General features: G+C 42.0%; 1 protein-coding gene across 4 annotated transcripts in view; it reads left to right on the plus strand.

Moving 5' to 3' along the window:
• Nucleotides 1–14,731, plus strand: part of adcy3a (adenylate cyclase 3a) — a 129,801-nt gene that overhangs the window by 39,979 nt on the left and 75,091 nt on the right. For all 4 annotated transcript variants that reach the window (XM_050045771.1, XM_050045769.1, XM_050045770.1 and 1 more), the window contains 3 exons: nt 1,217–1,344; nt 1,798–1,956; nt 14,504–14,669. In XM_050045771.1, the coding sequence (XP_049901728.1) occupies nt 1,217–1,344; nt 1,798–1,956; nt 14,504–14,669 (453 nt within the window). The remainder of the gene's footprint in view (nt 1–1,216; nt 1,345–1,797; nt 1,957–14,503; nt 14,670–14,731) is intronic.

Genomic DNA, 14,731 nt, shown 5'->3' on the forward strand with positions numbered 1-14,731 from the left:
TCCATTCAGGCTGACTCATTCATCTGAAGGTCCGTCAGTGTGGCAGGGAGTGGGGAGTCAATGGTGAGGGCAAAACCCCACCGAGTCACCCAGCAAGGTGCCACGTTGGCCAGTCACATATGTGCAAGTGCACATATAGTAGATTACTTTGTAATGTGAACACTGTATTTTTACTTTCTGCCTAGCAGTATCTATGACCAATAATAATATGCCGTGATAACTTGTCAGAGTAGTAAAATCCTGTCTGTGAGGAATACCCATTGCTGTGCAGTATTCTGCTGTCAGGGAAGCAAATTTGTGAATCCTAGGATAGTAAAGGATTGACCTGCCCTACCCTTCTCTGATTGGCTGGAACTCGTTGCCTTTGTTGGTTGGATTGGTTAGATTTAGGCAAGAGAAGTAAGACAGGTTAGGGTTAGGGTAGGAATGTCCTAGGAAATGCAAATTTGCGTCAGGAAGGCCTTAAAATTCATGAATCTGTTACTCAAACAGGACTTCCTGTCTCATCAGTTCCCTCACCAACACAGCCCCCTGTGTGTTTATTTTAGTCTGAACTAAAGGTCCACCACTGCTCTCACATTAAAACGTATTTATCGTGAAGCTCATGCAGGAAGTGATAAGTAACAGTTTATCGTAACTCATCAATGTTAGTTTACCAGAGCGAATGAATGGGGCAGAAGAGAAAACCTGTTGTGTGCATGTGAGGCAGGTATCTGTCAGGATTTGGGCCGATCACAAACACACAGAATAGGGCGGGGCGGCTGTGGCTCAGAGGTAGAGTGGGTCATCCACCAATTGAAAGATCAGTGGTTCGATCCCCGGCTCCTCCAGTCTGCATGTCGAAGTATCCTTGAGCAAGATATTGAACCCGATGGCCGTTCCACTGGTGTGTGAGTGTGTGAAATCTGGGTAGCAGGTGGCACCTTGTATGGTAGCCTCAGCCACCTGTGTGTGAATGGGTGAATGTGACTCGCAGTATAAAAAGCGCATTGAGTGGTCGGATGACTAGAAAGGTGCTATACAAATGCAGGTCCATTTACCATTTACCATTTACAGGGCAGATGTGTGCATCCCTAAAAACAATTTCAAAGGTTGTCCATTCCTTCATGTTTATTACTGCTGAAAAAGACAGAAGGATTAAGATGAAGATCCCCCAGTCTGCTCTTTGCATGTTCTGGGGTCCATCTCTCTCTCTAAACCTCATCTACCCTGTCAGAAATATCACCAGCTGAGGATCAAGATCCTGGGGGACTGCTATTACTGTATCTGTGGGCTGCCGGACTACAGGGAGGACCACGCTGCGTGCTCCATCATGATGGGTCTGGCCATGGTGGAGGCCATCTCGTGAGTACTGGGATGAGGGGGTCAGGACCGGGAGAGAACAGCCTTAGATAACTTTGTTCAACAGCTACACTTCGATGTGCTGCTGTGGGTTAATCACTTGGTCCACAGTGTGGAATTGATCACGCTGATGGACTATTATTGACTTCCTGTGGAGCACATCTGTGAAATAAAGTGAACTGAACAATGAGAGGTCATTAAGCTCAAATGGATTCTGGTCAGACTCCAGATGAGTATACATAAATGGATTTATTTAGTTTGATGTGTCTTGATGCTGTAAATTAGGTATAAACAGAGACAGTGTTTACCACAGGCTGAGATATATGTGTGGAGTCATGGTAGTCAGCACTTTAAAACAGAAAAGAGAGCTGGATTTATGAACATGACAAAAACAGATGCTAGTTGTGATTCCTGTTGCTTTTGATTAATGTGGTTGCTTATTTAAACCAACCACAGGTATGTCCGAGAGAAAACCCAAACCGATGTTGACATGCGGGTTGGAGTGCACAGTGGTACAGTCCTAGGTGGAGTGCTGGGTCAGAAGCGTTGGCAGTACGATGTCTGGTCCACAGATGTCACTGTGGCCAACAAAATGGAGGCTGGAGGGATACCAGGGTAAGAACAAACTACTCCATGTAGTACCTCTCTTTTTGGTCAAGGTTTTAAAATAAAGTTGTCAATCCACTCTTGGAACAATGTTTATGTCATAACATCTTTAAACTGTTCAGATTCCTCATTCATTCCAACTGACATAATTAGGATGTCTCGGTCTATGGTCTGACTCCACCCAAGTGCACAGACTTAATTGATGGGAATCACAGCGCTCTACATTATCTAAAGTGGACTGCAGTAGAGCTGTGACGCCTTTTTAAACAGGCATTGCCGACCTTGAGGCAAGGTGGAAGCATAAGACATGTTTCAGACTATAAATCATATTGCTAAAGTACATAGTTTGTGTTAAAACAGTTTTCACAGTGAACATGAGATGTTATATTACTTAAAAATGTCTAAAAATAAAAATAATAATATGAAAGATTTGTAGCCTTTACTCTGGATTTTTCTAAAATACCTGTCCACTGGAATGTAAAAGTATCCTAATCAAAAAACAAGTTTTCTGCTAATGATTTGTAAGTGAATTTAGAGAATATATCCACAATTACATATTTTTGTGTTTGGTACATAATTCAGCTCTGAACAGGTTCAGCCCATTTGTCATAGGTATCTGGCTTTGAAATAAAAGTAAAAGTTTTAAAAACAATTTTAAATCAACTTTTTCTCACTCACTATATTTATTAACCACTTTGCTTTTGCGTATTTACCTGCCCTCTGTATCCACCAACTGTCCTGTTTGTGCGTTTAGTCCTTCTCAGGCAAGCACAGGGGTTTAGTGTTGCTCGGGCGCAGTTCACATAATCTGGTTGAAATTCATAAATGTAACATGAACAATGATCTAATCATCACACAGGTGTATGTCATCCTAGAGAGACAATAAAAACAAAGGGAATGATCAAAGTTGTCAAGAAGGATAGTCCGCACACTTGATGCTCCCAGTTCACGTGCATTTATTTAGCACATCCCAAAAACTATATGTTACGTTTCGAGCCACACGCTCTTCTTCAGACATGAGATATACATCTAGGACTCCATTTTTAAAGGGACGTCAGTGGGGTCACATGATGGGTCACATGATCAAAAATAACTGAAAGACAGTGAAAAATATTCACAGTGACAAATGAATAATATATATATACAAAGATCCATATATAAAAATATATATATCAATCTCTATACCAGACCAAGAAATGAACACCATCAGGCCATCTGACCGTCATATTTTCCATCGGCTAGATAGAGGTGCCTCTATATAAAATTTAGTAGGATGGCTGATTTAAATCTTAATAGATAGGATCACTCCTTTCAATATTAAACAGCACAAAACATCCAAAAACAGTCACATATTCTACATTCAAAGATCCAAAGAATATTCAAATAGTTCAATATTTCTTCAGTTTTCCCATTTTTCATGTTTAGTTGACATGGCTACACATTAATGGCAACACAGTAAATGTCAAGAAGCATTATCGGTAAGGTAAGCACAACAAGAAACAACATGCAAACAAGTCCATTAGGCATGCCTCAACAGTTCAAAGAAAAGGTTTTATGTTGAAGTCCTCATTTAGACCCTTTGGTGCTAGGGTGTCGAGTGTATAAATCCAGTATAACTCTCCCCTCAAAAGTAGAGAGTCCACATCCCCTCCCCTGCGTGGGATTTTTACAGAGTCAATTCCAATGTATTTTAAGGAGGATACACTGTGGCGAGCTTGTACAAAGTGGACAGCAACAGGACTGGATGGGTCATTGTTTCGGATTGCACATCTGTGTTCAGTGATCCTGGTTTTTAAAGGTCTTGTTGTTTTGCCAAAATCTCTTTCCAGAGTAAGGGTGGTTGAAAGTATGTGTTTTGTATGTAAAGTTACATTGTTGACAGTTTCCCCCGGTCTGATTTGAGACAGAAAGTGTGAGGCGACAGGAGCATCATACCAATCAACGGACTGCAATGTTTCTAGCGCCATCTTTTAGTACCAGATCTGTGTGCTAGGTATCCCAACAGAGGGGTGGTCAAAAAAGGGGATGGTTCCATTGGTACCATCCACAACTCTTGGAGAGTAATGGAAAAATAACTGTTTTAATTTGTACTGTACTGAATTAAACTGAACTGGACTGCTTGCTTTATTAGAACTTTCTCACTGAAAACAGCTGCCAGCTGCTGGAAATTAAGTTGATGAAAGAGATCAAAATACTAATCCAAAAGAAAATAATATAATTGAGCATGGATGTTTATTTTTCACCACACAGATGTTACTAGCATTTCCCTGAACTCTAAACTGCATCTTATTATATATGTTCAGATATCATGTCATAAATTGAGGATGTTCCTAATGACTAATTTTCCTGACGTTAAAACTTAGACTGGTCGACTAGTCTAAAAGTTTAAAATACTAAAAACAGTCAAAATTGAACACACTTTAATTAGTCCATGGGCTAGAGCCCAAAATTTCACTTGTCGGCACCACTCAAGGTGGCAAAACTTTGTAATAATTTATGAAAATGTCCATGTCTGTAGATGATATTTTGGTATGATAGACATTACTGAGTGGCAGCTGTGTCACAGTAACCAGCTCATGAAGTGAACCACCCCTAAAGTAAATTGCATTTTAGACATAGAAATTGGTATGTGTCAGGAAAAAAAAAGAGAAGTAATTTGTGACAATATACTTTGGAGTAATTTTGTATTTTCAAAATGAAATAACGTTTTTTCTTTGTTTCATAAAACATTGAAAAAAAAAAATCCAATTGTACAAAATGTAGAACAATACACTTTACTCACTCACTCACACAATGATTCTGTAAGCACACACTACTCAGGTAGATACATACATCTCCAGATGCACTTGGACACTTCATCAGTGAAGTACCTGGGGGTCATAGGGTGTTTTGGGTCTCGTAACTTCAAACCCCCTCACCCAGGCGACTCGACCGGGAGTAATCTATTCCCGGCCTGTGTCCAAGAGGCATCAGCCCACTGCTTGTCCCTAATAATCCAGAGCCATCTCTGCCTTCCCTGCAGTTGCTGAGGCTCTGCTGATAGCTTTCCTTTTGTGTGCTCCAGTGATTCCCAGGAGGCTGTAGGCCTTGCATAATGATCTTCCCACAGAGCCCCTGCTCCCCACTTCAATGGGCATGCACTGTGCACGCCACCCCTGTCTGCGGCAATCCTCCACCAACTCTGCACACTTCTCCTTCTTCCTTCCACTACCCTCCATCCAGGTCCTGCCTGTCCTTGCCTTTTAGATTGCTATAGCTGGTAGCTGGTTGTTGGAATGCTACCCAATGCTGCATGGCCGGGTGCCACAGATCCCACCAGAGCTCTTTGATGAAGCCTGCTCCACTGCCTCACCTCAATGCCAGCTTTGGAAACTTTTCGGATTACTGGATTCCTTGTACTGGAGCACCTGCCTTGTTTGGCTGACCTTGAACTCGTCGCACAGGCAATATCATAGGAAGGATGCTATGCTGTTAAATCCAGGCTTTGAATTTTACTGGTAGGCCTAATTTGTTGGTAGCTGGCAGTCATACCTCCAGTTCTTCTTTTTTTTTTTTTTTTTTTTTTTAATTTTTTTAATTTTACCTTTATTTTATCAGGTTAGTCCCATTGAGATCAGTGATCTCATTTTCAAGGGAGACCTGGCCAAAACAGCAGCAGCATGAAAAGTTACAGACAAGACACAAAAGTAGTATGAATCCAGTACCAGTGATAACATTAAAATACCTACAGACAATGACAAGAACTAACCAATGTATTCATCATTGAGGTTATCAGAACTTTAAAATCAGGCAGCGGGATAAGGCTCCCAAGATTCAAGTCTTTTTGAAGGCTGTTCCAGGTAAGAGGAGCTGAGCACTTAAAGGCCTTTATTCCCAGTTCAGGCCTTACACTTGGTACAGACAATAGCACAATATCTTGCGATCTCAAGCTATAACTACCACCAGCTTTCTGAACAATCAAAGAGCAGATATAAGAACGGAGCATGCCTAGCATGGCTTTATAGATAAACAGGTACCAGTGACTGAGCCTTCACATAATCAGTGAGGGCCAGCCAATCCTGGAATACAGAGTACAGTGATGAGTCAGTATTGCACAGTTTGTGACAAATCTCAGAGCACTGTGATACGCAGTGTCCAACATCCTCAAACAATGGGCTGGAGCGTTCATATATAAAATATCACCATAATCAAGAAGTGGTAAAAAGGTTGCAGAAATTAGTTTCTTTCTGGCCTCAAAGGAGAAACAGCTCTTGTTTCTAAAATAAAACCCTAACTTCAACCTCAGCTTTTTAAGAAGATTATTCCTGAGGTTTAGAAGACAGGCAGTCGTCTATCCATATGCCCAGATATTTATAGCAGGAGACAATCTCTAGTTTCTTCCCTTGAGTTGTAACAGTATCTAAGGTGTTGTCAGGTTTTGACCTATTTGAAAACAACATTACCTTAGTTTTGTCAGGATTTAAAAGCAATTTTAGTTGAAAAAGCTGTGTCTGGATGATATTAAAAATAGTCTGCAATTTGGCAAGGGCCTCCATGATGGAGGGGGCAGCACAGTATACCACTGTGTCATCTGCATAAAGATGAAAATTAGCTCCAATCACATTATGACCCAAATTATTAATATAAATAGAAAATAACAGCGGACCTAACACAGAACCCTGCAGTACACCATTACAAATGTTTAACCATTCAGAGGTGAGCCCATCAAATTGAACACACTGCGACCTTTCCGACAGATAGTTCACAAACCAACCCAGAGCCTGATCAGAAATACCAATATTAGATAATCTTTGTCGCAAAATGAGATGGTCAACGGTATTGAAGGCCTTGGAAAAGTCAATAAATAGTGCTGCACTGCTTCTTATCAACAGAGTCAATGAAATCATTCACCACCTTCATAGCTGCCGTTATAGTGCTGTGTTTCTTTCTGAAGCCAGACTGATGCTTAGAAAAAATGTCATTTGCACCTAAAAACTCATTTAACTGCTCACTCACCAAATTTTCAAGAAACTTAACTAAAACTGACAATTTAGAAATTGGCCTATAGTTATTCAAACAACTAGGTTCTCCTTTATGTCGAGGGAGGACATAGGCTGATTTCCATATTTTTGGAATCGAGTTAGAGCTAACTGAAAGGTTAAAAAGATAAGTCAGAGGTGGTGCAATAAAATCTGCAGCTATTTTTAAGAAAAAGGGTTCCAAGTTGTCAGGGCCAGCAGGTTTGTCAGGATTTAACTTGTTTAAGGCTTCATGTACATCAGCAACCGAAAATGGAGAAAAGCGGAAAGGTTCATCTGTGCCACTTTGGACAGGATCAGGAACTGAATTGTACACAGAAGCAGAGTCAGAAACGGAGTCGAACAGTGAGCCACAAGATACAAAATGCTCATTAAAACAGTTCAGCATAGTGGGTCTGTCAGATATAGTGCCAGATTTTCTGGCAATACAGGGGGGCAATTCATTTTGATTTCCACTGACAGATAAAGCTTTAATGGCTTTCCCGAATTTTCTAGGATCATTCAAGTTTTCAGTGGTAACAGAAAGAAAATACCTAGATTTAGAACTTTTAACTTGAGATGTAAAACTATTTTAGTTGCCTAAAATGGAGCCAGTCAGTCTCAGAGTCTGTCTTTCTAGCCTTCGCCCAGGCCTTATTTCTTTTGTGCAGAAGACTAGATAATTCTGCTGTAAACCAGAGGTTATCTTGGCCCTTCACTCTAAACTTATGCAGAGGTGCATGTTTGTCTATTATTTCCTTGAAACCTTGATAAAAATATGACCAAGCAATTTCAATATGATCGATTAAATAAATTTTGCTCCACTCAAAATAAAACAAGTCAAATAAAAAACCCTGTTCAACAAAGTGCTTAGTGTCACGTTTAATAATGATGCGTGGTTTACATTTCTGAACCTTTGTGTCTGTAATTGCAGCCACAACACAGTGGTCACTAACATCATTAGCAAATACTCCCACAGCAGAGTATTTATGAGGGACATTTGTCAAAATGAGATCAATCAAAGATGACTTACTGGCACATTCAATGTTAGGACGGGTGGGACTATCCACAATCTGAGTAATGTTTAATGAGACACCAAGGTCCTTTAAGTCCTCTGACACAGACGTTAACCAGTCCAAGTTTAAGTCACCAAGTAAAACAATTTCCTTGTTATCAAGTTGATGTAAAAGGCTTGACAGAGAGGTCAAAGACTCACTGACAGCTGAAGGGGGCCTGTAGCAACCAACCACGGTAACTACAAGGCCCTTAGACACCTCAATATTTAACGCCAAAAATCCAAATTGTTTAACAATTGATTTAGATACCAACAAGGATGCACACAACTTATTTTTCACATAAATGGCAACACCACCACCTCTCTTAGGTCGGTCAGTATGATATATATTGTAACCATTTATGGAAATGTCAGAGTCAGAGATAGATTTGGTAAGCCACGTTTCTGATAAAACAATAATGTCAGCATCAGTAGATTCACCCCAGATCTGAATAAAATCAAGTTTGGATAACAAACTACGTACATTAAGGTGAAGGAGGCCCAAACCGGATCTTGACTTAAAGTCAGCCAGAGATGCAATCTGGCTGCAATTAGTCAGACCAGGGTTTAGCTGCACGTTACTAGAAAGCAATAATAACAAAAAAATCAGGCATCTTCTTCTTAAAGTCGAAGCACACAACGCATCCTTTATCTTAACATGATTAGCAAAATACAAAAGCATGTCAGAGTTCAAGAAGCAGTCCTGAAGAACCATAATGGAAGGATATCGAACACAACAACCAAAGTTAAACGAGCTAGTCGGCTCGGATAACAAAATAAAATGGAATTGTTTGTGTAACACATTGGAACCTTTATAAGGAACACTCACCACAGGTGACAAGACAGTCATGAGTCCACTCAACTCCTCATGTTGAGAGTACTTTTCAGAATTCGACACAGACATGAGGCAGAGAAGAAACAGGATATGAGCCATTTTCACAGCTCCACCAACCATCACCAAACAATAGATAAGGCCTCAGGCTGCAGAGCAGGGTGGATGGTGAGGGCCTCAAGCTGCTGAGCAGGATGGATGGTGAGGGTCTCAGGCTGCAGAGCAGGGTGGATGGTGAGGGCCTCAGGCTGCTGAACAGGGTGGATGGTGAGGGCCTCAGGATGCTGAGCAGGGTGGATGGTAAGGGCCTCAGACTGCTGAGCAGGGTGGATGGTGTAGGCCTCAGGCTGTGGAGCAGGGTGGAAGGTGAAGGCCTCAGGCTGCTGAGCAGGGTGGATGGTGAGGGCCTCAGGCTGCTGAGGAGGGTGGATGGTGAAGGCCTCAGGCTGCTGAGCAGGGTGGATGGTGAAGGCCTCAGGCTGTGGGGCAGGGTGGAAGGTGAAGGCCTCAGGCTGCTGAGCAGGATGGATGGAGTAGCCTAGGCCTCAGGCTGCGGAGCAGGGTGGATGGAGTAGGCCAGGCAGATGCAGGATGCAGTAGTTCCTGGCTAAAGTCAAGCCCCACAATAGCAGGTGCTGGGTCTCAGTTTTCCTTGCTGCAGATCTGGGCTAAAGACTAGCCACACTGCAGCAGCTCCCAAAAACTCAGAGCAGCCCACAAACAGCAGATCAAACCTCTGAGCAGGTGGAGTAGTCCAGAGCAGGGTAGCTTCCCAAAAAAGATAAAAAAAAAATGCACAATCCACAGAGCTGGATGTATACTTCTAAGGGCTGGTAAAACAGCAGTAAAAGAGCCTGAGTGAAAAGTGTGGAAAGATACTAAAAACCAAGTAAAACTACTTGTAACAGACAAACACACAACAGAAACTTCACAGAGACACTAGACATGCTGCCATCTTGGATCTTGGTTTGCTGCTCTGATGGATGCACGTCCTTTAGGGTGCAGTCAAAGACTTTCCTGAGGCTCTTCACAGGTTTCACTATGACGGATGGGATTTGGGTTCCTCCAAGGTAGAAATGAAACAGGTCTGTCACTTTCCCTCTTCTCAGAACCAAGGACCTTGAATCCATCTGCTTCCCGGGACTGACATAGATATTGCTGTCAGATCATCCATTAAGGCTCTGATGGGGGGTTGCCGGACTCCCAACCTGATTTTGGGGCCTCTACACTCTGTTTCAGCTAACTTGACTGGCATATTTATGGCCAGAGCAAATAGGGTCACTAAAATTGTACATCCAGTCATAATACCTTTCTCGAGATGCTGGTCAGATGTTACTGTCCCAGAAGTGGACCTCAGATTAAAGTTGATATAATAATCCATGATGAAGTTCTTGATGTTGCTCAGGACATGATGCCGCACCAGTGCTGCCTCCACTAGCTTGTGTGGTATGGAGCCACACGCATTGGCTAGGTCAAGTCATAGCACAGCCAGGTCCCCTTTCCCTTCTCGAGCCTCACTGATCAGTTGCGTCACTGTGTTCCAGGCAGCCTGGGACCTCCGGGATCCCCCCTTTCTGCATTGAGGAGTTAGAGACAGTCTGTCAGCCAGCGGGAGACAGTACTGAAAAATATCCTCGCCTCGACATTGAGCAGGGAAATGGTCCTAAACTGCTCGATGCCAGTTGACTTTTCTTCCTTTGGCACCCACACTCCTTCTGCGAATCTCCATTGTTGGACTACCTTTCCCTTCCTCCAGATTGCCCTCAGTATCTTCCACAGGCGGTGTGTGAGCTTGGGGCACCTCTTGTGCACCAGGTAGGGCACATCGTTGGGTCCCAGCGCTGAGCTAGTTCTAACAGCCTTGACCACAGATTGGATTTCCTTCCAACTGGGGTCCTTGGTGTTAAAGTCGGTGGTTGGTGCTGGTGGGTTGATAAGGGTTTTGCATTCTCCTAGGTCTTCCTCCCATGCTGCATCACTGAAGTTGAGATAGAGATGGTTGTCATTCTCCCCTTTTGAGTATGTGAGGTGTCTGCTGCGCTTCTGGCCCAGCAGCTGTTTAGTAAACCCAAGGGTTTGCAAGGAAGGCAGCACGCTGGATAGCTCTTTCCTTAGTCCGCCTCCTGTGCCACTCTGCTGCCGGATAGTGTGAAGTCTTTTCCTCAGGATGCTGCGTAGTTCTGCTAGCCCAGGCTTCTCGTCTTAGTTTACCCCCTTGAAACGCTTTCTAAAGAGTCGTAGTTCTTGTCCCAGCTGCGTGATCTTGTTTGCCCTGCAATTCTTGGACTATTGGCTTTTGGTGCATCCCTTCTCTTCTGTACTGACCCTTTCCGTGGTGATGCTGACCATCACGATTACGATTGTTTGGAATGTTCTGTCCGCCCCACCCTTCATGTTGGCTTCCAGAATACCACCCACATCGTCGTCAAATTGGCACCATTCATTCCCTCTGCTGGCTGGAGGGCCACTTAAAGCGCGGTAGATGTTTTGTTACTCACAGTATTTCCATAAATAATGTGCAAACCAGCATGCTCTTTGCTTCAACCAATGCAACTGACTGTTCATCAAGGTAAGCATTTTATCTGGACTTTAAAAACTATGCAAAAGATACCTTAGTTTTTAGAATTTTAACATGTTGAACACCAAAGGTTAAGGCTAAAGATAAACACAACTTTTGCATTTGTTCTAGCTGGCAAAAAAGTGGAAACTACTACCACAGAAAGTGGTAGTAGCAGTTTTCTTTTCTTTTGCAAGGATTCCATTAAGATCTTTCTTTATAGTGAAGACACTTTCTGTGGTAGTAGATTTCTGGAATCTGACCCTCAGGAATGTCTTTTGCCAGTTCCAAAACTGGTACATGATTCCGCATCAAAGCTGCCCTAAGCAGAAATTTCCAGGAGTCAACACTTTGTGCTGAAACCAGCTTATTTCTATCATCAGAACAGTGGATGATGCACTCCAGCCGTGTTTTTTTTAAATAGTGGGCTGTTACTTGCTTGTTCACTGGTGGCCATATTCAGGCAGTTTTCAGCTGCAATATACAACCACAAATCATAATTACTTTGATGCAAACCCCTAATTAATCTCTCAGTACTCTGGTTCCACATTCACAGCAACAGTGTGACAACCTACAAGTAAAACTAACATTGATAAAGGGTCAAAATAATCCTAACCAATGTTAACTAAATTAACTACTATAAAACTTAAATTGAAAGCCAGGTCCCAAATAGACTTACCCTTTAAAAGATAGCTCAGCTGTCACCAGTCTCTCACACATCTTTAGCTAGCTAGCTTGCTGACTCACTCACTTCTTTGCCAGCTGGAACAAATGTAAATGTTGTGTTATCTTTGGCCTAAACCATTGGTGTTCAACATGTTAAAATTCTAAAAACTAAGGTATCTTTTGCATAGTTATTAAAGTTTGGATAAAATGCTTACCGTGATGAACAGTCAGCTACTAAAAACTACTTCAAATGAGTAATTAAATGAGAGAGATTTCGGTCAGAGTCATTCTTCTAACTTATGGCTCGTAATAACATCTCACAATGAAAAGTGTGGGTATAATATGCATTTCCTTAATCCTTAGAGTCCTGTGAGTATTCCAGTTTCTGAGTTTTGTGTCCCTGATGTTTCTAGATGCCACAAGGCTAAAAGAAAAAATATAATTTAGGTGAAAATTAAGAAACAATTTATGTCATTGACTGTTTAAAGGGCTACAGTTACCTCAGTATTTGTCAGAAGGATTCACAATTGGGCTTGAGTGAAAGCCAACAATGTCCCCTTTAAAATGACACCAAACACAATATAATAAAACACTGAAAAATGTCCTGACCATGAGTCTAAACTGGGATATGCACCAGCGTCTAAAATGCAATTTACTTTAGGGCATGGTTCACTTCATGGGCTGGTTACTGTGACACAGCTGCCACTGAGGAATGTCTATCATACCAAAATATCATCTACAGACATGGACATTTTCATAAATTATTACTAAGTTTTGCCACCTTGAGTGGTACTGAAATCTGGTCTGGCCCATGGACTAACTCTATCAGGTTAAACACTGTCTGAAAAAAAATGTCAGATGTAAGAGATTTGGGATTGTTTATCCAGTTTTTAAATGACCAAATTGAGTGTAATGCTGCTGCAGTGGTACTTAGCGCTGTATGAATATTGCACATTGTGCCACAAAACATGCCAAAACTCAGTAAATAAAAATTAACAAATAACAATTATTTGCTGTGTATATAATCTCCAGACTCATCTCCATTTAAACACACACATATGCATGACAAAGTAACCAGTGTGCGTGTGCATGCAATGCGCGCGCACACACACACACACACACACACACACACACACACACACACACACACACACACATATCCTGGCTTTTCCAAATCTCCTGTGTGCCCAAAAGCACCTCTCTCGTTCAGCCTACCAAGAAGACATCCAGCTGGCAGAAGTGTGGGAGGTTCGGACTTTCTGTGTTGAATGTCCGCAGATGGCTGTGGACTTGTATCAAGTATCAATGGCGCATGTGGTTCTAGCCAATGAGTCTGAAAGGGAACAAGTGTGTTTGTCTGTGTGTGAAAGAGACAGACAGGGACGGCTGTTGATGGTCAGAGCCACTGGTTCGTCTCACATGCCAACCCAAACTCCTCCCATTTTTCTCTGGGTATCTTTATAATACGTTAAACCAACCAGTATTTCTTGTGCCAACTAGCAAGGTTAGCAACATTTAATCGACTCGTTGACTAATTGTGCACATCCCTACTATACATTTCTACAGTAACAGAAGAAAATACACTGCCACAACCAAACATCTCCACCCTGTGTTGTTCTTAAAAGAATACTTCACCCACAAAATGACCATTTGTAGCGCGGGCTTTCAGTTACTCACCTCGTTACCTTGAATTGAAGAAGACTTTGCCTCCAACATTCTTCATGAATTGAAGTCATCCAGTTGTATGCTCAGTACTCCCCAAACACATTTTTGCTAAAATGTTATATTATAAAAACCCTTCTGTCTATGAGTGCTGCGTTCTAAGTGTGCCTGAGCACACACCTGCATATGAGCTCTGCTTGAACAGAGTTCAAATGCACATGCGTTCTTAAGCAGCTACTTGGCTGTGCATGGGACTGTTTGCACTGAAGTGTTTTAAATCAGAACATTTAAGTGAAAATGCATGTGTTTAGGAAGTACTGAGCATACGACTGGATAAATGAGATATTGATTATACTGCTTGAGTTGTGTGAGCGTTTGTAAACTGAGGTTTTGATGTAGTTTTGCTGATGTTAAATGCAGTTCCCGCTTGCTTCAGTTCCTGAAGAATGTTTTCTGTTTTTGGATTCTTCATTCAGTATGGAGCATGCAAGAAAAATAAAGCTTTCTCAGTGAATTCAAGGTAACATGAAGTGAGTAAGTAACTCACAAATGGTCATTTTGTGGGTCAAGTATTTCTTTAAATCTAATATATTAACACTGTGTTCATTAGATAGAAAGTAGTTGCAATACATCACTCTGTATATGAGCATTGTAAATTCATGGAGGGGGATTTGACTGAATGCATACAGTGACATTCTACATCTTAAAATGATTAAGAAACGATTCATGGCTCCATGAAGTCTACAATTACCTGTCTAATCTTTGACGCATCTGTATGTGTGGACCAGTCGTGTCCACATCTCACAGAGCACCATGGAGTGCCTTCATGGTGAGTTTGATGTGGAGCCAGGGAACGGAGGTGACCGCTGCGACTACCTGCGGGAGAGGGGCATCGAGACATACCTGGTGGTTGTTCCTAAAGGACCTGTGGGGAAGAATGGCATCAATGGTGTTGTGAGTCAAACCTGCTACACTGCTTATATTTGGATATTCAAATGTTTGTCTTGTATTCCACC

The sequence above is a fragment of the Epinephelus moara genome, chromosome 6 (genome assembly GCF_006386435.1).
Source record: "Epinephelus moara isolate mb chromosome 6, YSFRI_EMoa_1.0, whole genome shotgun sequence".
In the NCBI taxonomy this organism is placed as follows: domain Eukaryota; kingdom Metazoa; phylum Chordata; class Actinopteri; order Perciformes; family Serranidae; genus Epinephelus; species Epinephelus moara.